General features: G+C 43.2%; 1 protein-coding gene across 2 annotated transcripts in view; it reads right to left on the bottom strand.

Annotated features, from left to right (window-relative positions):
- PDZD4 (PDZ domain containing 4) overlaps positions 1–24,536 on the bottom strand; it is a 353,070-nt gene that overhangs the window by 45,872 nt on the left and 282,662 nt on the right. For both annotated transcript variants that reach the window (XM_040324887.1, XM_040324888.1), the window contains 4 exons: positions 10,116–10,214; positions 8,183–8,245; positions 6,254–6,355; positions 1,897–2,007 (listed from right to left, as the gene is read on the bottom strand). In XM_040324887.1, coding sequence (XP_040180821.1) covers positions 1,897–2,007; positions 6,254–6,355; positions 8,183–8,245; positions 10,116–10,214 — 375 coding nt within the window. The remainder of the gene's footprint in view (positions 1–1,896; positions 2,008–6,253; positions 6,356–8,182; positions 8,246–10,115; positions 10,215–24,536) is intronic.

Genomic DNA, 24,536 nt, shown 5'->3' with positions numbered 1-24,536 from the left:
ACCGGGAGCCGGGCTGAGACCACCAAACTCAATTCACATGTAGCCGAGACTGGGATCCGAACCCCTAGCTGCAGAGGTGAATGGCTTGTCAGCGCAGTGCCAATTGCGTTGAGCCACCACAGCTCCTTCTGGCACTTTTTAAACAGCCTTTTTTTTTTTTTCCTTCAGCCTACTAATTAAGGGGAGTGGTTAATTGGTCACAGGTGCTTGAGGCCTATATAAAGCCCTGTCAAGCTTATTTAGAGCCTGCTCATCTTGAACTTGCTGGAACTCTGTCCAAGTGGAAGTGGTGAATTAAAATCAAGAGTTTAAAACAGGAGGTTCCAAACAGGGGTCGTTAGTACTTGTGAATTGTGGGCGCGCGCTGGTCTGCGGGTCTGCGAGTGCGCGCTGGTTTGCGGGTCTGCGAGTGCACGCTGGTCTGCGGGTCTGCGAGTGAACGCTGGTCTGCGAGTGAACGCTGGTCTGCGAGTGAACGCTGGTCTGCGAGTGCACACTGGTCTGTGAGTGCACGCAGGTCTGTTGGCCTGCGAGTGCACGCAGGTCTGTTGGTCTGCGAGTGCACGCTGGTCTGCGAGTGCACACAGGTCTGTTGGTCTGCGAGTGCTCGCAGGTCTGTGGGTCTGCGAGTGCACGCAGGTCTGTGGGTCTAACATGATTACACCCATATACTTCCTAAAGCTGGCCATACATTATACAGTTTTCTTGTTCAATTTCCTTTAGATTTATCTTTAAGCTTTGTAGTGCAAGGACCTGCCTGACTGCATACAAATTGAAAGTGTTTAGGTTTGACCCCATATTATATAGTTTTCGTAAATCTAAAGGGAAATTGTTTAAAGGTATTGGCCCCCCTTTTCTGACCTGCCAGGCTGCATGCTAGGATAAGTCTGGTATTGATTTGGGGAAGGGCCGAGAACCCACACTATTTTTTTAAATAAATTGGCATAGGCCCAAAGGGCCTGGTATGGATTGGGGGAAGGGGGGCCCACATCATTTTTTTTTATACATTTTTCATTGCTGTAATTTTTTTTTTTTACATTCAGCTGTCAACAATTGGTTAAGGATGCGGCGGCCGCACGCTCTCTAGTAGCCACGACAGTTACTAGTTGTTAAGGATGCCGGCGTTCACTCGCTCCTTAAAATCCAGCGATTTACAATGTTTGTTATAGATGTCACAGGTGGTAAATTACTGCAGGCTTTCACCAATAAAATACCGCATGACTTCATAAAATAACTTATGTGGTATTTTAGTAGCATTTTTTAGTGAATGCCAAAAACTTTTTGAAAAATGCTATGCGGTATCTTACCACATGTGTGCCCATCAGTGCCGCCCATCAGTGCCACCTATGTGTGCCCATCAGTGCCGCCTATGAGTGCCCATCAGTGCCGCATACCAGCGCCGCCAATCAGTGCCACCTCATCTGTGCCCGTCAGTACTACCTCATCGATGTCCATCAGTGCCATCTCATCTGTGCCCATCAGTGCCGCCATATCAGTGCCCGTAATTGAAAGAGAAAACTTACTTATTTACAAAAAATGTACAGAAAAAAATAAAAACGTAATTTTTTTTCAAAATTTTCAGTCTTTTTTTAGTTGTTGTGCAAAAAAAAAAAAATCGCAGAGGTGATCAAATATCACCAAAAGAAAGCTCTATTTGTGGGGAAAAAAGGACGCCAATTTTGTTTGGGTACAGTGTAGCATGACCGCGCAATTACCATTCAAAGTGCGACAGTGCTGAAAGCTGAAAATTGGCTTGGGCGGGAAGGTGCGTAAGTGCCCTGTATGGAAGTGGTTAAAATCGTGAAAATACAAAGGAGGCAGTAGGCATAACAAATTAGTTTTTAATGAAACACCACAGAGTTTTGATGCTAGGCAGGGTTCGAAGCTGATAGGTACCTGCTGCTGAAGCGGAGATGTCACTCTTTGTGTTTGTAGTTCCTCTTCATTTTCAGATACTAAATCATCCAAGAAATCCTCTCTGTCGCTATCTTTCCATCTCCTGCCCATCTAGGATGAACCATAGAAAATAAATGTGACGAGTCTAGCAGATTTAAAGATACATCATATAAATTAAAGGGATATCATGTTTTCTCAATTAATATAATTATTGAAATCTTCATAAAACTTTTTGCAAGTGTTAACACTGCATATTTAAAAGGGACCTTTAAAGTGGTTGTAAACCTAGTTACACCACTTTTACCTTCAGGCAAGCCTATAATAAGGCTTAGCTGTAGGTACTGTAAATATCTCCTAAACCTGCACAGTTTAGGATATTTTTTTAACAATCAGGACTGCTTTATTGAAGGAAAATATACAATACAATGCAGTATACAATTGACAGTGCAACAGTACAATAAAATCAAGACATCATATGTGGTATGGTCGTTGTCCAATCAACTGTAGAACAGTGAGGTAAAAAAAAAAAAAAAACTGAAATCATGCAAGGAGAAAGTACCAGTTATAGGGCCTAGACCCAGGTAGGGGGGGAGGGAGGGGGAATGAAATAGGAAAAGGAGCACAGACAGCCCCAACAATTCAATTCTCAATCTTCAAGCAGGAGAGGCGGGTATGTAGATTAATAATAGGGGCCCTTGAAAGTAGTCCAGGGCAGCCAGGCCTTATCAAACTTCTAGGGGCAGCCACGGCTAATGTACAATAACTTGTAGAGGGGTAAAGCAGCATTGACTCTATTTTCCCATGATGCCACGGTAGGAGGAGTAGGGGAAGTCCATTTACAAAGGATTTCCTTCTTGGCATAAAAACAAAGGTATGAAATTAGCAGTTTACTATGGTAAAAACGTTGCTCACCCTCATGAATACCCAACAGAGCTAGTTCAGGGGACACCGGAACAGACAATTCAAGGCTTGTATTTAGGTGATCAAAAATCCCTGACCAGAAGGTCGATAGAGCAGGGCAATCCCAAAACATATGAAGGCATGTACCCAACTGTGTCCCACACCGGGGATAGTGAGGATCCCTATCAGGAAATATCCATACAGACCGGGGTAAAATGCACCCTGTGAAGAAATTTGCTTTGCATCAACTTGTCCCCTACAGAGATTACCAATTTGGGGCCATGTTCTAAGCAGTCCACCCAGTCCTCCTTATACAGGGCAGGGATATCTAGACAATTTAAGATATTTACCATATATGCTTGCGCCAAAGTCATTGCCGCATGCATAGTGAAGATAGGGCACAATCGTGCAATTTCTAAAGGGACAGTGCCGGAGTGACGTCACGCGACTCCGGCCAGTCACCGAGCCAGTCCACGGCACCCCATAGGAAGAGGGGTGAAGATGGATGCGGCCACCAGCAGGGACATTTCAGGGCTTTGTTTGCAGGTAAGTGCAACATAATGGGCTAGTATGCAAGCCTATAATAAGGCTTAGCTGTAGGTACTGTAAATATCTCCTAAACCTGCACAGTTTAGGATATTTTTTTAACAATCAGGACTGCTTTATTGAAGGAAAATATACAATACAATGCAGTATACAATTGACAGTGCAACAGTACAATAAAATAAAGACCTCATATGTGGTATGGTCGTTGTCCAATCAACTGTAGAACAGTGAGGTAAAAAAAAAAAAAAAAAAACTGAAATCATGCAAGGAGAAAGTACCAGTTATAGGGGCTAGACCCAGGTAGGGGGGGAGGGAGGGGGAATGAAATAGGAAAAGGAGCACAGACAGCCCCAACAATTCAATTCTCAATCTTCAAGCAGGAGAGGCAGGTATGTAGATTAATAATAGGGGCCCTTGAAAGTAGTCCAGGGCAGCCAGGCCTTATCAAACTTCTAGGGGCAGCCACAGCTAATGTACAATAACTTGTAAAGGGGTAAAGCTGCATTGACTCTATTTTCACATGATGCCACGGTAGGAGGAGTAGGGGAAGTCCATTTACAAAGGATTTCCTTATTGGCATAAAAACAAAGGTATGAAATTAGCAGTTTACTATGGTAAAAACGTTGCTCACCCTCATGAATACCCAACAGAGCTAGTTCAGGGGACACCGGAACAGACAATTCAAGGTTTGTATTTAGGTGATCAAAAATCCCTGACCAGAAGGTCGATAGAGCAGGGCAATCCCAAAACATATGAAGGCATGTACCCAACTGTGTCCCACACCGGGGATAGTGAGGATCCCTATCAGGAAATATCCATACAGACCAGGGTAAAATGCACCCTGTGAAGAAATTTGCTTTGCATCAACTTGTCCCATACAGAGATTACCAATTTGGGGCCATGTTCTAAGCAGTCCACCCAGTCCTCCTTATCCAGGGCAGGGATATCTAGACAATTTAGGATATTTACCATATATGCTTGCGCCAAAGTCATTGCCGCATGCATAGTGAAGATAGGGCACAATCGTGCAATTTCTAAAGGGACAGTGCCAGAGTGACGTCACGCGACTCCGGCCAGTCACCGAGCCAGTCCACGGCACCCCATAAGAAGAGGGGTGAAGATGGATGCGGCCACCAGCAGGGACATTTCAGGGCTTTGTTTGCAGGTAAGTGCAACATAATGGGCTAGTATGCATTTACTTTGCAGGGGAAAAAAGAGGCAGTAAAATCCATCAGAGTTTACTTCCTCTTTAAAGCCCTAGTCAAACTCTGCCTGCTTTGTCTGAAGTAACAGATGTCAGCAACAGAGAGCAAATTGTTTAGTAAGGCTGGGTTCACACCTATGCAAATTTGATGCAGGTTTCCCCACATCCAACTTGCATGACAGGAGATTGTGACCGTCTCTCTATGGAGCCAGTTCACATATCTCCTTTGCGGCTGTGGAGCGGCTTGCACAGGAATGCTGTGCGTCTTGGGTTCAGTTTCAGGGCCGAATTCAGGCAAATATTTGGCCCTGGTTCATCCCTGAAATGGAGAACAGGGACGCACTGGACCCCTGCTCCAAGCCGCATCTGTCTGAGGTGTGAACCCAGCCTCAAGAAGTAAAGTCCACTTTTACTTTGCTGCTCAGAAAGGCACTTACAGTAGCGGCCCATTAATTAGGGGTGCTGCCCTCCATCCAGCCCCTAATATAAATGCAGGGCGCCGGACGCATCGTTTTTTTTTATGAAGCACATGATTAGAGCCCGAGGATCTAATTTGCTTCAAAAAAGGGTGGGTTTGGGGCGCAGTGCCCCACCCAGTTGTGTGTCAATAGCGAATTAATATTCGCTATTGTCTTCCTGATTCTCCTCCTGGCCAATCAAGAAGTGGGTCTTAAGACTCGACTGGCCAAGAGGAGAAGCGATTGCATTGGCTGCCGAGGGAAGGAGGAGAGAAGCCGCCAAGCAGGAAGCAGCCGTGAAGCCAGAGATGCAGGGTAAAGCTGCCGAGGAGACACAGGAAGGAGCCAAAGCTGCTAGATGGGGTAGGTGTGGGGCTACTGGGGGGACAGACGAGCGACTAACCGGGGGTGTGGCAGTGACAGGTGTCTTGTTTGCCGCCCCACCCCCAAAATATACAGCACCTGCCATCACTGGACATTTATTTCTATGGGCAGCCGTATGGGACATCTGGGCTTACTAATAAAAGAACTATGCTCCTATTTATGTCTTACAAAACCTCATGTGTCCACGAGCATGAGATCTTGCGGTACAAGGACTGACATATTATACTGTATAGGGTTAAGTTTTAAGCCCCTGCCACTGTTACCACAGTTTTGCTAGACCTATAATTTGCCACATTGCCTTATTCACCTCTGGGTGCCCTGATTAGACTCAATACACAAGAAAAGTCAAATCAAAAACCACAAAGGCCAAATAATCACGCATGAACAGATAAAGTTCAATGTTATCAACAAGGACATCTTTATTCTTCAAGTATAGCTAAATATTATACAATCATTAGAACTTAGATCTCTAGAAGCAACTTGATTTTTTGGGGGTATAATGTGAAAACATTAGAACAGCTGCCAAGTTATAAATGTGTCTTTGTCAGGGAGAACTCCCTTTGCTTTCTCTTGCTCAACAACAGCAACAATTTTTGCAGTAGAGTGATGAAGTGGGAGAAACCCTCCCAAACATAGCTGGCAATAAAATGCAGACAGTCTGGTCTAACATTCCACGTCAATTGTGGCACTAGGTACAACTCATTCTATTCCAGCAATGCATAAATATATATATATATATATATATATATATATATATATATATATATTAAAAATTAAATTAAATTAAATAGCTCTGTTTTTTACATGGTTCAGCTTTTATTCGTCAGCAGACAAGTCTTCGATTTTAATGTATTTAGGATCTCACCTCATTCTCTGGACGAGCAACTAGCAAGGAGATGTTGGTGTTTTCCTCCTGTGTTAGTATGGCCACTGCCTCCTCTTTGTTTTGGACATCCATGCCATTAATCTAAAAAGGGGAACCCAGTAATCATAAAACTTGAAAATGGCAAGATCTTTCGTAAAAGATACTCCTATACAAAATCTTCAAGACAAAGCATGAATGCAATGAAATAAAAAATGTATTGTCTGAAGCATCCCAGTTTATTGTAGCTCAAGGTGTCTTCTATAATATTAGATAAATAGTTAAATGCTGCTTTAAACAGATTATTATGGCAATTATAATGGCATCTTGGCATTTAACTGGTCTTGCAGGTTAATTTTCTGTTTGTAGGCAAGTATCCTCATCCTATGAAAACCCAACCCATTGCTGCTGCAGCACTCAAAGATTTCTGAGCAACATCTGAATGTCATAAGTCAAAACCATGCATGCTTCCTTCTTTCCACACAACAATGATCTTGCCTGGTGAAAGCCCCTGTGTGAGCATTACCACTATGGAGGAGCTTTACATGTTCCCACATATCCAGAATTAAAAGTGTTTTTTTTACATTGTGCTAATTTTTTACAGCGTCATATTTGTCCACCTCTCTAGGATGGCAGTTGTAGGAGTCACAGATAGAAAACTTATATTGCAAATCCTTTAATAAGAGGCAGCCTAATTTGCAACTGATTGATGCTTGATAAGCCCCCACTCACATTAGGCTGATTTGACATACGATTGGACATGTCTAATCGCATGTCAATTTGGAGCCTATTGCCGGCAATGGCACGTCTGAATCGGTGCGTCGCAGACTTTGCGGTGCCACACCGATTTCCAAAAGTAGTTCCTGCACTACTTTTGGTGACTTTGGGGGCAATTTCAACAGACATCTGTGCATGAACCCGCATGTCTCAACTCGCAATGAAATGCGGTTTTGAAACTGCACAATTTCAAACCCGACTCCAATGTGAACGAGGGCTAAATCCTTCTCAGAACACATAACCATTTAACCCCCCTGGCGCTATTCCCAAGTCTGGCTCGGGGTGGAATTTCAGCACCAAAAGCGGTAACCCCGAGCCAGACTCGGGATCGCCTCGCAGCAGCCACAGGCATGGTTTACTTACCTTGTCCCTGGATCCTGGATGCTGCAATGCCGCCGCACTGTGTTATTGAGCGGTGTTTCCTCGCTCGATTCACAGTGTCCCTGTGTGCCACCGAGCTCCGTTCCCTGCGACGTTACGACGCACAGGGGCGGAAAACGGCGCTAAATTCAAAAAAGTAAATAAACACAAATTCATACAGTATACTGTAATCTTACAGATTATAGTACTGTATGTAAAAAATACACACCCCCTTTGTCCCTAGTGGTCTGCCAGTGTCCTACATGCACTTTTATATAATAAAAACTGTTCTTTCTGCCTGCAAACTGTAGATTGTCCATAGCAACCAAAAAAAGTGTCCCTTTATGTCAAAAGTGATTTTAGACCAGCTAGAAAACAGCGATAATAAATTATAAACACTTTCAGAATTGAGCGATAGCGATTTGTGGGGAAATTCGTCATAAAAAAATAAAAGGAATGACAGCGACAATTCTGCAACTGAGCAAATTTCAGTGATTTTCAGTTGATTACATTATTGAATAATTTTTATTATAATTATATTATTATTTGTTATAATCATTCATAATTATTTATTATATTATAATTTATGATTTTGTTTTTCAAACTTTTTCATACCCGAGATGTCTACTAGACTCTTGTTCGGAAAGATTTAAGTGAGTTGTTCCTAAGAATTCCAGGCCTACAATGTAAAACGCCAAATTTCCTTGCAAAATAATGGTACCACTTTCAGCACCTAAAATCTGAAATAATCATACCGCCAGGGAGGTTAATAGACTAACTACATCAGTGACCTACCTGAAGAATTCTGTCTCCTTCTCTAATTCGGCCATCTCTTGCAGCAATGCTGTTTGGGTTCACCTGTTAAAGAGAAAATGTTCCCAAAATATAACTTCACATTTTATTGTATTACATAACTGTTCCTTTAAACCTAGTAACCAGCAGAGATAAATGTCTGATGACAGCTGACGTCTCAACAAGCTAAGAAATTAAGGGCCAACTTCAGGTTTTAGTTAATTTTAAGACTTCATGCACACTAAGAAGCTAAACACTGCTTTGGAAACCCTGTACAAAAAACGCTGTTTTAGCAGTTTCACTGGCATTTAGCAGTGTTTAGCCTAGTGTGTAAGCTACATTTAGCAGCTAGAGCGTTAATGAGTGGGGCTGCCGGTGTCCTTAACAGCCAGTGAATAGCTAGTCGTTAATAGGAGCAGGCCAGGAAACCAGCCACGTCCTTAACCAAGCTGTGTCCTTAACAACGGATTAGTCAACAGCCGTCAAAAAACATTGACAGCAATACAATAATGTGGGGAAAAACAGTGTGGGGGTCCTCCCCTTCAATCCATACTAGGCCCTTTGGGACTGGTATGGAATTTAAGGGGAACCCCAAGCCAAAAAAAAGTGTGCCCCCACAAAATCCATACCAGGCCCTTGATCTAGCATGCAGCCTGGCAGGCCAGGAAGGTGGGGGGGGGAGCGAGTGGCTCCCCTTTCTGAACCATACCAGGCCACATGCCCTCAACCATAGGGGGTGGTACTTTGGCCCTCCCCACCCCAAAGCACCTTGTCTCCACAGCCCTGGTCGGTGATTGTGGAGGCCTGCGGGTGGGGGGCTTACCAGAATCTGGAATGCCACCTTTAACAAGGGGGTACATACCCCACTCATTCACCAAAAAGATGTAAAAAGTCCTTTTTTCAAAATATCTAAAATGATCAATCACGCCACCCACCACCACCACTGACCCAAATCAATCATGCCACCCACCACCACCGCTGACCAAAAAAAAGAAGAAAAAAAAATCTCGAAGAATTCTCCATCTTCTCTATATGAAAGCTCTTAAATGGTAGCCTTCGTCGGGACTTAAGATTTTTTTTTTCTTTTCCTCTTTTTTCAGGTCAGAGGTGGCCGCTAGCATTGTTATTGAAGATGGATGGTTCTACAGCGGGGGACTTTTTTTTATTCTTTATATTAAAGGACTTGTCAAAAATGTGTGTTGTGTTTTTATTTACTTTTCAATTTTTTTGGGGTACTATGTACCTCTACTCATTCACACGGGGGGGGGGGGTTGGATCTGGGGGCCCCCCTTGTTAAAGGGGGCTTTCAGATTCTGATAAGCCCCCTGCCTGCAGACCCCCACAACCATCATCCATACATTTGCAATGTGTCCTTTAAGTGCTGTTAGACCTCCCTATGCCTGGAGTCTGAACTTTTGGCTGTGTGTTTACATGGTGGTTGGGGCAATATTTTGGTGTGACTTATTAAATAATTTACCTCACAGAGGACTTTAAAAAAAATTGGACTTCTATATATTTGGGATGACGGCACAACACATTTTGTTTATTCCTATAAGCTTACAACCTACTTTGCTACACTAATTACTGCTTTTCTGTCCCTCACATCCCTGCATAACCATTTACCCAGCAGCCAGGAGAGGAGTAAATGAGAAAACTACATTTTCACATGAGCCAGCTGACTCAGCTGGAGCTGCCATCACAAGCAAGATGGCAGCACCCAGCAGCAGTCCTAAGGCTTTTTAAATGTCTAAACAAGGTAAACCCAAAATATATTAAACACATATATACTCTTATGGTAAGATTGTTGTCAAAAATAATGGTGAGTTTAAAAGTTAACCGTCATAATAAATGCCTGAAGAAAGGAACAACCCAGAAGCATAAAAGTGAGACTGTTCTTATTTAATGGAAGTGCTGAAGGAAATTTAGAGCTGCATACCTCTCCTACATAAATTCCCAGATCTTCTTCATCATCTGTGCGGTAACAAACTGTTAGACCAAGCTTATCTTGATGGTTGGTTTTACATAATTCCACTTCCTGCAACAGAGGAAGACACTAGCAACACAGAAATACACATAAGCAAATATAACAAGTTCCCCATATTGGTGGAAACGGAGTAGTGCTGCTATGCAGGATCCAAAATGTCTGGACCACTGAGCAGAGTGAGGATGCCATAGAAGGCCAGAAACCTGGGAGATCTGTGAACGGAGCCTACAGCAAGGTGGAGGAGAGGAAGGAGAGTGATGACTGAATAGAAAGGGCCCATCTCACACCATGGGGACCTCTCTGAGCAGATGCTAGATGGAATGAACAGGCAACATGATGAGAACTGTGAGCACACTTACCAATTGTCCCGAATGTACCGGGACATTCCCAGGATTTTGACTTTTCCCGACTTTTGGGATTCTCGGGAAATCCTTCTTTTCCCCGATTGTTTGCTGCCGCTAGGAGGTCCACAATGTCTCTACCGGCCGCCATTTTCCTGAAGACCAAACAAACAAGAGGAGGCTGGGTGGCTGCCAATAGAATTTGAGCTGTGGCACCACCCACCTCCTGCCCGCTGCCATCTGTCTGTGACCTGATGTGGGAAGGGGTGGTGCCACAGCTCAATTTCTATTGGCAGCCACCCAGCTGGCTCCTCCACTCTGTTCTGTAATGGCGGCGGAGAGAGTCTCTGCTGCTGGGGGATACCTGATGTAAGGGGGGGTTACAGTGGGGGATACCTGATGTAAGGAGGGACTCCAGTGGAGGATACCTGACGAAAGGGGGGAGGGCTCCAGTGGGGGACACCCGATGTAAGGAGGGACTATTTCAGTTTATATTACAATGTAATAGTAGTAATAATGCACTTCAATCATCCTGACACCATAACAACCTTGGTGCCGGGATGCTTAAAATACCAGGTGTTTGAAGTATCTTTATCTGCTGATTGTTAAACTTTCTGAAATACACATAGTTCTATTGTGGTGTAGGATCTGGGTCTGTTGTCCCTTCATCCCTTTCTTTCTTTTGCTCGCTTTCTCCCTTTGTTTCTCCCCTCCATCCCTCGTTCATCTCAGACTCTAACCACACACCCTTTGAGTCACATCCCTTTAAGCCAAGCGATAAGAAAGTATTTTGGACTGCTGCACTCCGTTGAATGACATCTTTATTGAATGAAATCAAAAATAATGCAAAGCTGTACAGTCAAAATAAAAGATGGACAACAGGAAAAGAATGGCTAACACTTTTCACATCATGGGATGCTTATTCATAGCTGAACAATGACAAAAATTGTGTTTAAAAAGGAGGTGTGTAAAATCTTCCACCAATCAAACAAAAGGTGAACATGAATCAATTGAACACATAATTAAGTCTTGATTTTTCACACATGGGGTGCAACCATCGATGGGACCAATGAAGCCACAGAATATTTAAACCAAGTGTACTGAAAAACTATAAGATGGAAAAGTCGAAACCAGATGGAATAAAATTCTGGTTGTGACCCTAAATATGGCAATATGTCCCAAGGATAAAATGCACTTCACATGTGAAAAAGTACCAATAACCAATAAAAGAAAGAAACAAAAATAATGATAATCATAGTGAAACTAATTGTTTAGTTTAGGTGTTGTCTGTGTATATGGATGTATATATATATATATATGCATAGACGTGTAAAATATAGCAGCTTCTACACATAGGCCCGGATTCACATACATCGGCGCATATTTATGCGGGCGTAGCGTATCCAATATACGCTACGCCGACGCAGCGCACAGAGGCAAGCACTGGATTCACAAAGCACTTGCTCCCACTCGCTCCCACTCGCTCTTAAACATACGCTGGGTTTCCTCGGCGCAAGCCACGTAGGTGGAAGTGGGCGTGAGCCATGCTGATGAGGCGTGACCCCATGCAAATGATGGGGGCAAGCGCCATAGAAGTACTTTAAAATGAACGGCACATGCACCCTCCCGTGGCCGCATCCCTGTGCGCATGCTCAGAATCACGTCGGAACTACTCCCTAAGATAAGACGAATCACTGCCTACGACGTGAACATAACCTACGCCTAGCCATATTCACGTACTACGTAAACAACGTAAAATACGATGGCTCTGTTCCCTGGTCCATACCTTTGCATGAGTTGCGCCTCCTATATGGGGAATAACTTTACGCCGGACGTACGACTTACGCAAACCGCGTATATTATGCGCCAGGCGCAACTACGTTCGTAATCAGTGTATTTCCCTCATTTGCATATGTGCATAGAAAATCAATGGGAGCGGAAAATGCACCCACCGATACGACGGCGTAGGCAAGTTACGTCGGTCGTAGGAAGCCTATTTTTTGCGTATCTCAGATTGTGGGCACGGCGCACAGATACGACGGTGCATAGTTACACTTACACGGCGTATCTCGAGATACGTCGGCGTAAGTGCTTTGTGAATCCGGGCCATAGTGTGATGGAAATATAAGTAAATATGAACGACGTATACTGTATACAGGGAGTGCAGAATTATTAGGCAAGTTGTATTTTTGAGGATTCATTTTATTATTGAACAACCACCATGTTCTCAATGAACCCAAAAAACTCATTAATATCAAAGCTGAATATTTTTGGAAGTAGTTTTTAGTTTGTTTTTAGTTTTAGCTATTTTAGGGGGGTATCTGTGTGTGCAGGTGACTATTAAGTTGCCTAATAATTATGCACAGTAACAAAAAAACAAATATATACCCATTTAAATTATTTATTTTTACCAGTGAAACCAATATAACATCTCAACATTCACAAATATACATTTCTGACATTCAAAAACAAAACAAAAACAAATCAGTGACCAATATAGCCACCTTTCTTTGCAAGGACACTCAAAAGCCTGCCATCCATGGATTCTGTCAGTGTTTTGATCTGTTCACCATCAACATTGCGTGCAGCAGCAACCACAGCCTCCCAGACACTGTTCAGAGAGGTGTACCGTTTTCCCTCCTTGTAAATCTCACATTTGATGATGGACCACAGGTTCTCAATGGGGTTCAGATCAGGTGAACAAGGAGGCCATGTCATTAGTTTTTCTTCTTTTATACCCTTTCTTGCCAGCCACGCTGTGGAGTACTTGGACGCGTGTGATGGAGCATTGTCCTGCATGAAAATCATGTTTTTCTTCAAGGATGCAGACTTCTTCCTGTACCACTGCTTGAAGAAGGTGTCTTCCAGAAACTGGCAGTAGGACTGGGAGTTGAGCTTGACTCCATCCTCAACCCGAAAAGGCCCCACAAGCTCATCTTTGATGATACCAGCCCAAACCAGTACTCCACCTCCACCTTGCTGGCGTCTGAGTCGGACTGGAGCTCTCTGCCCTTTACCAATCCAGCCACGGGCCCATCCATCTGGCCCATCAAGACTCACTCTCATTTCATCAGTCCATAAAACCTTAGAAAAATCAGTCTTGAGATATTTCTTGGCCCAGTCTTGACGTTTCAGCTTGTGTGTCTTGTTCAGTGGTGGTCGTCTTTCAGCCTTTCTTACCTTGGCCATGTCTCTGAGTATTGCACACCTTGTGCTTTTGGGCACTCCAGTGATGTTGCAGCACTGAAATATGGCCAAACTGGTGGCAAGTGGCATCTTGGCAGCTGCACGCTTGACTTTTCTCAGTTCATGGGCACTTATTTTGCGCCTTGGTTTTTCCACACGCTTCTTGCGACCCTGTTGACTTTTTTGAATGAAACGCTTGATTGTTCGATGATCACGCTTCAGAAGCTTTGCAATTTTAAGAGTGCTGCATCCCTCTGCAAGATATCTCACTATTTTTGACTTTTCTGAGCCTGTCAAGTCTTTCTTTTGACCCATTTTGCCAAAGGAAAGGAAGTTGCCTAATAATTATGCACACCTGATATAGGGGGTTGATGTCATTAGACCACACCTCTTCTCATTACAGAGATGCACATCACCTAATATGCTTAATTGGTAGTAGGCTTTCAAGCCTATACAGCTTGGAGTAAGACAACATGCATAAAGAGGATGATGTGGTCAAAATACTAATTTGCCTAATAATTCTGCACTCCCTGTATATCTCTCCAAGCGTGAGTGTAGGAAATACTTTCCTATGGTGAACACATATGATAACATAAAATCTTGTATTGCATTAACCAATAGGTAATGGCATATATGTAATAAATCATAAAACATAGAAGGTACATGTATAACACCAGGAAAAGAAAGATCCAATAAAATACAAGAAATGCATGAAAACACAGATAATAAAACTATAATATTATGTTAAAATGACATTTTGGTAAAGATGGTAATGGTACCGAACGTGACACCATGCCATAGGCTATCTACATCTCATAATCTACTGAAAAATCATCTTCATGTTCTTTCTTTAAATCTTCTTTTTTTTTTTTTTTTAAGCAGACTAAGTAACATAAACTAGGGAGGCACTCACATAATACAACCAAAGGTATCAGCACATATTGCAAATAATTCACAGTGTCATCTCCAAAACAAACAAAAAAAAAAAGAAACATTTTGTATATTTCTTATCACATCATAACTCTTCTTTCCCGTCCTCAGTGACCCAGAGTCTACTCAACTAATACCCCCTTTAAATCTTTGGATTCCGTTTCTGCACTCCTATGGGCCAATAAGCCCCCTCTCCTCCAGTCCCTCCCCCCCAATCCTGAAACAGAATCCCCCCCCCATAGCACCCCCCGCCGCTGGCCAATTCGTGTCTATCAAAACCTTCCCCTCCTCCGAATACCTAAACACATTCCACTCCGCCCACGTAGCCAAATAAACCTTCTGCTTCTGCCTTGAAGTCCAAACCAAGTCCTCCATTCTATTCAAAGCTTCCACTCGATTAAGCCACATCCTTACAGTTGGTGGCTGAGACTGTTTCCACATCCCTGGGATACAAGCACGTGCTGCATTTAAAAGATGACAAGCTACAGATTTCCTATACCGCCTAACCGAAATCTCCGTATCCTGCAGCAGGTAAAAGGGCCACTCCTCTGGTAATTCCTCCTCACTGAATTTTTGCACTATTTCCCAGACTTTTGTCCAAAAACTTAAAATCTTAGGACAGGCCCAAAAGATGTGCATTAAAGTTCCTCCTTTTCTCCCACACCTCCAACATCTGTCTGACATATCTGGGTAACACCTATTTAGTACTACCGGAGTACGATACCACGGAGATAAAATCTTGAAGTTCGTCTCTTGTGTCTTCACACTCACAGACGATTCAAATATGTTCCAGAGTATTTTATTCTTTTGCTGTTCTGTAAAGGGTCTTTCCAGCTCAACCTCCCATTTGTTAAAAAAGAGCATTTGAGAGTCCTCTGCAGGTGTGTTCAATAGCTCACCAATTCTTGAGAGAGAGTGCCTAAGCATCCCACTCCCACTACAATACCTTTCAAACATTGTCAGTCTGCGCTCGTATCTGGCTGGGGACTTCAAAGTATCCAAGAAATGTCGCAGCTGTAGTGCCCTCCAAAAATCCAATTGGTAGGGCAACACACCCGATAACATCTCCTGCATAGTATACCATGTTCCCTCCTTCAGAAAATGAGATGCTTGAAACAGCCCCTGTTCTATTAGTCCACTAAAAGATCCCTTCAACAGTCCTGGTTCGAACTGCGGGTTCCCCAAGATTGGGAAAAGCGGTGAGTCCACTGTTGACAGTTTCCCCTTCACAAATAGCCTGTGTGCCATTTGGAGAGTAGGGCCTATCAGCGGGTGCTTTTTAATATCTGTCGGCAAGTCCCTGTAACACCATGCCGCCCGTTGCAGCATGCTGACACATTGGGCTTGCTCTAGCCCCAGCCATATTTTTTCTCCAGTATGTCTACTCCAATCAATCAGCCAGCTCAGTAGTGCCGCCTGATAATATCTATAGATATCTGGGGCCGACAATCCTCCATCTCGTTTGGCTAAAGATAATATACGACCCTTGATTCTTGGACATTTATTTGCCCATATAAACCTATTGAAGTGGGATTGTGTTTGCTTGAAAAAGAATTTCGGTATTGCAATAGGGAGTGTCTGGAAGAGATACAGAAATTTTGGTAGTATATTTATTTTAATTAATGTTAGATTTGCAAAACCACGAATGGAACCCTTTCTGCCATCCATCCAGGAGGACCCATGCTTTCGCCAATAATGGTGCAAAATTAAGTTTAAAGACTTGTGTTAGGTCCGCCGGGATGGAGGTGCCCAGATATGTAAAAGATGAGTAAGACCATTTAAATTTATACTTAAATTTCAGTATCTTCAATTCTTTCTCCAGGAGCGCCACTCCCATCGCTTCTGATTTGTCATAATTTATCTTGAAATTTGACAAATCTCCATAAATCTTCAGTTCTTGTAACAAGTTAGGAAGGGATTCCATCGGGCTGGTCAGACTATACATCATGTCATCCGCATATGCTGAGATCTTATATTCTGTACCTCCCAGAGACACCCCCTTAATATCTGGATTCAATCGAATCCTACTTAGTAAGGGTTCCACGGATAACGCAAATAAAAGAGGGGATAGCGGACACCCCTGTCTTGTCCCATTTGACAACTTAAAAGGTGGTGACAGTATTTCATTCACTCTGACCTGGGCCGTCGGGTGGGTATAGTTACTTGCGATCCACTGTAACATCTTATTACCGAACTCCATGTGTCTCAATACCATGAACATGAATTGCCAATTTATCCAGTCAAAAGCATCCGTTCCGAGAAAGACACACGGGGTTCGGGAAGTTCCAGCCAAATGGATCAAATTTAAAGTCTTGACCGTATTGTCCCGAGCTTCAGGCATCTGCACAAATCCCACCTGATCTTTGTGGACAAGCCCGGGTATGTACTGCTGTACCTGCCTTGCCAAAATTTTAGCGAAGAGCTTCAGGTCTTCATTCAACAGTGATATTGGTCTGTAACTCCCGCACTGGGAAGGATCCTTTCCCTCCTTGGGTATAACCGCTATCACCGCTTTTAGTGATTCAGTGTGAAAGATACCTGTGTCTCCTAACCCGTTAAACATTTTTGCCATAAATGGGCCCAAGTCCGAGAGAAGAAGTCTGTAATATTGAGTAGTAAACCCGTCTGGGCCCGGCGATTTCCCTCCTTTCCCATTTTTAACTGCCTCCTGTATCTCTTCTATGGTAATAGGCTTTTCCATGTCTTGGCTCATCTCTGACGTTAAACTCGGAATACCTGAAGTTGCTATATAATTTCCCATTGCCACATGATCCTGGGAACTTGTCTGAAAATTGTACAAAGTACTATTGAAATACCCAAATTTCTGTGCTATCTCTCTAGGTAGAGCGAGTTTATCCCCTCCTGTTCCCAGAATCATTGGAATATAGGTCCTTGTTTGTTGTTCCCTTAACGAGCTAGCCAGTTGCTTACCACATTTGTTACCGAATTCGTAATTCTGCCTTCTGCCTATCTGTATTGCCCTTTTCGCTCTATATAGGAGCAGTTCAGTAATTTGTCTACGTGCCGCCAGGAGGTCCCTTTCTAACTCTGGACTGGGGCTCTCTTTGTGTTTTCTTTCTAAACGCGAAATCTCTGTAATAAGGGTTGTTACATTTAATTCCCTTTCCCTCTTTATCCTTGCCCTGTGTTTCATCAAGACCCCCCTTATCACTGCCTTATGGGCCTCCCACATCACCCCTAAATTACAATCTGGGGTATCGTTTGTCTCAAAGTACCATTTTAATTCCTTCCGTACATCTTCCAATACCACGTCATCCTGTAGTAGGCTCTCGTTCAGTCTCCAGGGCCCAGGTCCTGGAGGCCGAGAGTCCCCTAATGTATATTGCAAAAGGATTGGGGTGTGATCTGTCCATGTAATTTCCCCTATGCTAACCTCCTTAACTGCGTGAAGCTGATTATGTGGAATAAAAAAATAATCTATCCGGGAATATATCTTATGCGGGACAGAGTAAAAAGAATAATCTCACTCCCCTGGATGCATTAATCTCCATATGTCTATTAATCTCGCTTGTTGCAGCAACTGCTGTGTTCGCTCCTGGGTTCCCCCCGCAACTGACGAGCCTCCAGATGATGTATCCACAGTATGATCAAGGGGAATATTCAAATCCCCTCCCATGATCAACTGTCCTTCCTGAAAGCCTACTAGTTTATCCAGAAACTTCCTCAAGAACAGATCCTGTTGTGTGTTGGGGGTGTAAAAAGTGGCCAGCGTTATTATTAAGCCCTCTATCGTCCCTTTTAATGCTAAATACTGCCCCCCGGTATCCAAAGAGTCTATCAGTGACCACGTGGTATTATTTGAGATTATAATGGATACTCCCCCCTTCTTTGCCACCTTGTTCGTCGCATGGTATACCGTCGAAAAGACTATTTCTGAGAAAAGGGAGCCCCCCCCCTTTCTGAAATGTGTCTCCTGTACAAATGCTATGTTACTCCCCCTTTTCTTCAATTCCTGTAATAGGATCATTCATGATGTTTCATATCTCTTAATATTTCACAAAAAGTACCAATGAAGGTGTATACTAATATTATATAAGATGTAGAAAAGCCAAAATGTAAAGTATACATGGCATATGGGCATACAACAAGAACAGAACCCCTTTCACATTCCATCGTACTCTATTATTAGATTTTACATTTTAGATTTAGGCAGACAATAAAATTCTGCAAGAAAAAAGGAAAATGCTTCAGTATCCAAAGTAAGTAAATGGTTAAACTTGTGGCTGAACCAAATGGTTGCAATGCAAACACTTCCATTACAATGGGCGAAGCTGAATGCCTGTCCTGTCTTATACGACAACACCCAGGAAATTATATTACAGGAAAAAAGAGTTGACTGTCCAAAGATCCCAAAGAATGCATAATATGTCATAACAATGGTTCTGAGTGAATAATGACTGGACCTGGAATGGAAATAGGATCTAAAAGGCATAGTGAACTAATTGACATTTAGGTAAAAGACTGGGTTTTAAATTCCCTCGCTGTGATAATGAATCCCACCATGTTACGTATATAGTATTGTTAATCCCCTGTTAATAACTGATCTTGAATAACCTCTTTCTTTAAACCTAGTTGACATTTGTACTGCTTCCAAATCAAAGTCCGATTCCTTACTGCAAAGTCTCCTCAACCTTAGAAATTGGCCAACCGGAATACTGTTAATGGTATGACCCGGATGGCTGGAGTCAGCTCGTAAAAGGGTATTACCAGCACTTGGTTTTCTATAAAGGTTCGAGACGACTACATTGTTGTCACCCGTCAACCTAACATCTAAAAACTCAATAGTTTTGGCCTGGAGGGCTCCTGTAAAGTTCAAATTTAACTTGTTATCATTCATAAATATGAGCCACTCCTTAAGATCTATACATGGATCGGAGACAAAAAACAGGAGGTCATCAATATACTTACAGTAGAACATGGTATCGTTCCGGCGGGGACCACCAGGTCCAAAAATGCGGAGCTTTTCCCACCACCCCATATAGAGGTTTGCCAGAGACAGTGAGAATTTGGCGTCCATAGAGGCTCTGCATTTTTGGAGATAGTAGTCCCTGTCAAACATAAAAAAGTTATGGGTAAGTAAATATTCCAAGCACATCACAATGAACTCCTGTAGCATTGGAGAAAAACATCCTGACCTCCTTAAAAAGAAAGACACAGCCTGTAAGGCAAGGGTGTGTGGGATGGAAGAATATAAATTGGACATCACATGTAATCCAACGAAAACTCTTTACTTTTCTTCTTTTTAAGATAATGTGTACTTTAGTGTGTCATAACAAAGCTCTTCATCCAATCTTGCAACTAGTGTAGTGAGACAATTCCCCCCCTTTTTTTTAGATATATTCTATATATCTCACCACTTGTTTTTTTTTTTTTGGTTGCAGTGGGAGAAGTAAGACCTCACAAATGGAAATCTTCTTATGAGCTACCCCCACCTCCCAATATGTTAGGATAGAGCCACACAAATTCCAGTCTCAGTTTTGGTTTCACTCGGTAATATTTAATACACTCAATGTTCCATTGCATTAAAAAGTACATCTGAATAATTAGTGAACCATCCAACTATAGGACACAATGTAGCACTTTCCCTGCATTTCTAACGTTGTTTGTGTTATTTATTTATATCTCACGGGATCATTGCCATCCTGTGGTCACATTTTCAAAAAACAATGTGTCTATTTATGTAGCGGCAGGACTGAGACTCGGCACCACAACAAGACTAATGGGACCCCGAGAGATCTACTTCATGGCCTTCTCTACACCCTTGTTGACAGCCTACAGCTGGTGAAGTGAGACGTTCTGTAAAATGGCACTGCTGAAAAACCTTGTTAGACCAGCGGGTTGCAGCCAATCAGCTGCAGCGTCGATCAATGTATTCTGTATTCTGTCTAAATATGTCTCGGTAAATAGGATTTATGCATCCACCTTTCTAGTGTGGATGGATGAATCTGTTAGGCTGGGTTCACACGGCTGTGCGAAGCAGCTCACAGCAGGGGTCCGGTGCATCCCTGGTCTCCAATTCAGGTCTGAAAACGGACCAGAAGATGCACAATCTACACCACAGCAAACCAGCTCCATAGAGAACCAGCCACAGCCTCCTGACATGCGAATTGGATGCGGCGAAACCAACATCCAATATTTGCACTAGTGTGGACCCAGCCTTAGTGGGGTTTTTTTTTTAATTCGGCCCAATGGCTGAATAAAAATAAATTATGTATGTGTGCCAGTTTAGGTGGTTTCATCTTAATTCTTTGCTCTTAGAATAAAAGGCCCACAGCCTTTGTCTACTTTTCAAAATGGTGTCACTTGGTGGGGGGGGGGGGGGGGGGGGGTGTACTGACCTGCCATTGTAGCACCTCAAGAAATGGACAGTCATACTAAAAACTGCGTAAATTCCAAAAAACGTACCATAGTTTGTAGACACTATAACTTTTGCCCAAACCGATAAGTATATGCTTATTGAATTTTTTTTACCCAAGGCTGAATACATTTTGACCTAAGAGTATGACTAAAATTGAGTTTATTGGATTATTTTTTTTAATAACAAAAAGTAGAAAATATATATATTTTTTTACAAAATGTCATTCTTTTTACGTATACATCACAAAAAAATAAAAATCCCAGGAGGTGATCAAATATCACCAAAAGAAAACCATTTGTGGGGAAAAAAATGACGCAAATTTTGTTTGGGTATAGCATTGCAATTACCAATTCAAGCAGCGCATTGACAAATTGTAAAAAGTGCTCTGGTCATTAAGGGGGCAAATCCTTCCGGGCCCTAAATGGTTAAAGCAGGGTAAGGTTATAAAAAAATATCAAGCTTTGAACATCTCACGGAGCACTGTTCAATTCATCATTCAAAAATGTAAAAAGTATGGCACAACTGCAAACTTACCAAGACATGGCCGTCCACCTAAACTGACAGGAGAGCATTAATCAGAGAAGCAGCCAAGAGGCCCATGGTAACTCTGCAGAAATCGACAGCTCAGGTGGAAGAATCTGTCCACAGGACAACTATTAGTTGTGCACTCCACAAATCTGGCCTTTATGGAAGAGTGGCAAGAAGAAAGTCATTGTTGCAAGAAAGACATAGGAAGTCCCATTTGCAGTTTGCAAAAGCCATGTGGGGAACACAGCAAACATGTGGAAGAAGGTGCTCTGGTCAGATCGAAAACATTTGTGAAATAATTCTGCAAAAGAAACAAATTGACCTCATCCAGCCAAAGCAAGACATTTTTTTCAAAATAAATATTCCTCAATCGTCGCAATTCACTCTGCTACCAATCACCATCGACACCACCAAAAGCATCATCAAAAATCTCTGAGACACTACGGCACCAAACGACATCATTGCCACAAAACTTTTGAAAGAATGTGCCAATATAGAGGCACCCACCATAACACATCTCATAAACCAACCATTTAAAGAAGGCATCGTTCCAACTTCGCTCAAGCAAGGCATAATCAAACCCCTCTTAAAAGAAACCCAACCTTGACCCCAAAGACCTAAACTGCTGCAGACCAATAACAAGCCTGAGCACCATCTCCAAGATCATGGAGAAAGCAGTAGTACAACAGCTGCAACTCCATCTGGACTCCCACAAACTCCTGGACCCACTACAATCAGGTTTCCGCCCAGGACACAGGACTGAAACGGCACTTCTCAAAATATGGGATGACCCTCTCGAAGCAGCGGACGAAGGAGAATTAGGGCTCCTGGTGCTGCTGGACCTAAGTGCAGCTTTCGACACAGTAGACCACAAAATTCTTCTTGCGCGTCTCACAGAAGTAGGCGGAGTCGCATTTTCGGATCTACCATGGTCCGCATCATTCCTGGATAATCGTTCTCAGACAGTGAAACTAGGAGCCTTCACGTCAGAAGCCTGCACCGTGACATGCGGAGTCCCACAAGGATCACCCCCGTCGCCAGTGCTCTTCAACATCTACCTCCGCCCACTCCTCTCAATCATCACCAACAAGACCTGCTCTATCACTCTTACGCGGACGACACTCAACTTTACCTCTGCATCACCAACAAAAAAAGACCAATATCATAGATTGAAAAAATGCCTGACATTGATAGCTCCCTCAAACTCAATGGATCCAAAACAGAACTGCTCCTTCTCCACGCAAACCAGAAGACAAATTCTAGGACGACTTGGGTTCCTCCCACCATCTTTGGACAAACCATCACCCCTAGCAGTAAAAAGTCTTGTTATCTTTGGACTCAGACATGTCTATGGACGCACAAAATAGGATCGGTGGTCAGCGGATCTCACTATCTTCTCCGCTTGCTGCGCAGACTCATCCCCTTCATCACGGAAGAAGACACAGCAGTAGTAGTTGGAACACTAATTAATTCCAGACTCGACTATGCAAACTCCCTCTACCTAGGACTAACGAAATACCAGATTGCTAGTCTACAAGTTGTCCAGAACACTGCAGCCAGACTGGTAGCGGGTAAAAAAACTTTGGGAACCAATCTCGACGGCCATGAGGACCCTCCACTGGCTAGCCGTAAAGGACCGGGGGACATTCAAGACCCTCTGCCTCACCAACAAATGCACGCAAGGAAACGCGCCTCAATAACTATGTGATAAAATAAAACACTTCACCCCAAATCTGGCCCTCTGGTTAAACTAATCGGAACCTCCTCCACATCCCCAAATCTCACTACAAAACGAAAGGAGAGCGAAGATTCCCTATCCAAGGACCTCGGTTATGGAACGCTCTACCCGCAGACATTCGGTTGGAGGAAAATCATCGGGCCTTCAGAAAAAAACGTAAGACTCATCTATTCTGAAGCATGGCTGGACAACCACATTGGTTACAGGCGATTTAGTTCGCATTTGTAGCGCTATATAAGTTACTCACTCACTTTAACTTTTTAGCCTAAAAACAAACACTATGGCCCAGATTCTCAAAGGAGATACGACGGCGTATCTCCAGATATGCGTCTGAGCCGTCGTATCTATGCGCCTGATTCTTAGAATCAGTTACGCATAGATTTGTATTAGATCCGACTGGCATAAGTCTCTTACGCCGTCGGATCTTAACTGCATATTTACGCTGGCCGCTAGGGGCGTGTTCACTGATTTACGCCTAGAAATATGTAAATCAGCTAGATACGCGAATTCATGAACATACGCCCGGCCAACCCAGTACAGATACGCCGTTAGGCTTTTCCCGGCGTAAAGTTACCCCTGCTATATGGAGGCGTACATGCGGCGTACCAATGCCAAGTATGGACGTCGTTCTCGCGGCGAATTTTAAATTTTTTACATCGTTTGCGTAAATTGTTCGCGAATAGGGCTGGGCATCATTTACATTTACGTCGAAAGCATTGGCTTCTTGCGGGTTAATTTGGAGCATGCGCACTGGGATATTATCACGGACGGCGCAATGCGCCGTTCGTAAAAAGCGTAATTTACGTGGGGTCACATAAAATTAACATAACACACGCCCACATCTACCACATTTGAATTAGGCGGGCTTATGCAGGCCTATTTACGCTACGCCATCGCATTTTTCATTTGAGAATACGACACTTGCCTGTAAATGTTGCGGAGGCGTAACGTAAATAGGATACGTTACGCCCGCACAAAGATACGCCATTCTACGTGAATCCGAGCCTATGTGTGGCGGAAAAACCAACACTGCACATCACCATGAATACACCATCCCCACCGTAAAACATGGTGGTGGCAGCATCATGTCGTGGGGATGCTTTTCTTCAGCAGGGACAGGGAAGCTGGTCAGAGTTGATGGGAAGATGGATGAAGCCAAATACAGGACAATCTTAGAAGAAAACCTGTTAGAATCTGCAAAAGACTTGAGACTGGGGTGGAGATTCACCTTCCAGAAGGACAACGACCCTAAACATACAGCCAGAGCTACA

The sequence above is a fragment of the Rana temporaria genome, chromosome 9, assembly GCF_905171775.1.
Source record: "Rana temporaria chromosome 9, aRanTem1.1, whole genome shotgun sequence".
Taxonomy (NCBI): domain Eukaryota; kingdom Metazoa; phylum Chordata; class Amphibia; order Anura; family Ranidae; genus Rana; species Rana temporaria.
Note: the sequence above shows the minus strand (reverse complement) of the source record. Positions and strands in the feature narration are given on the sequence as shown.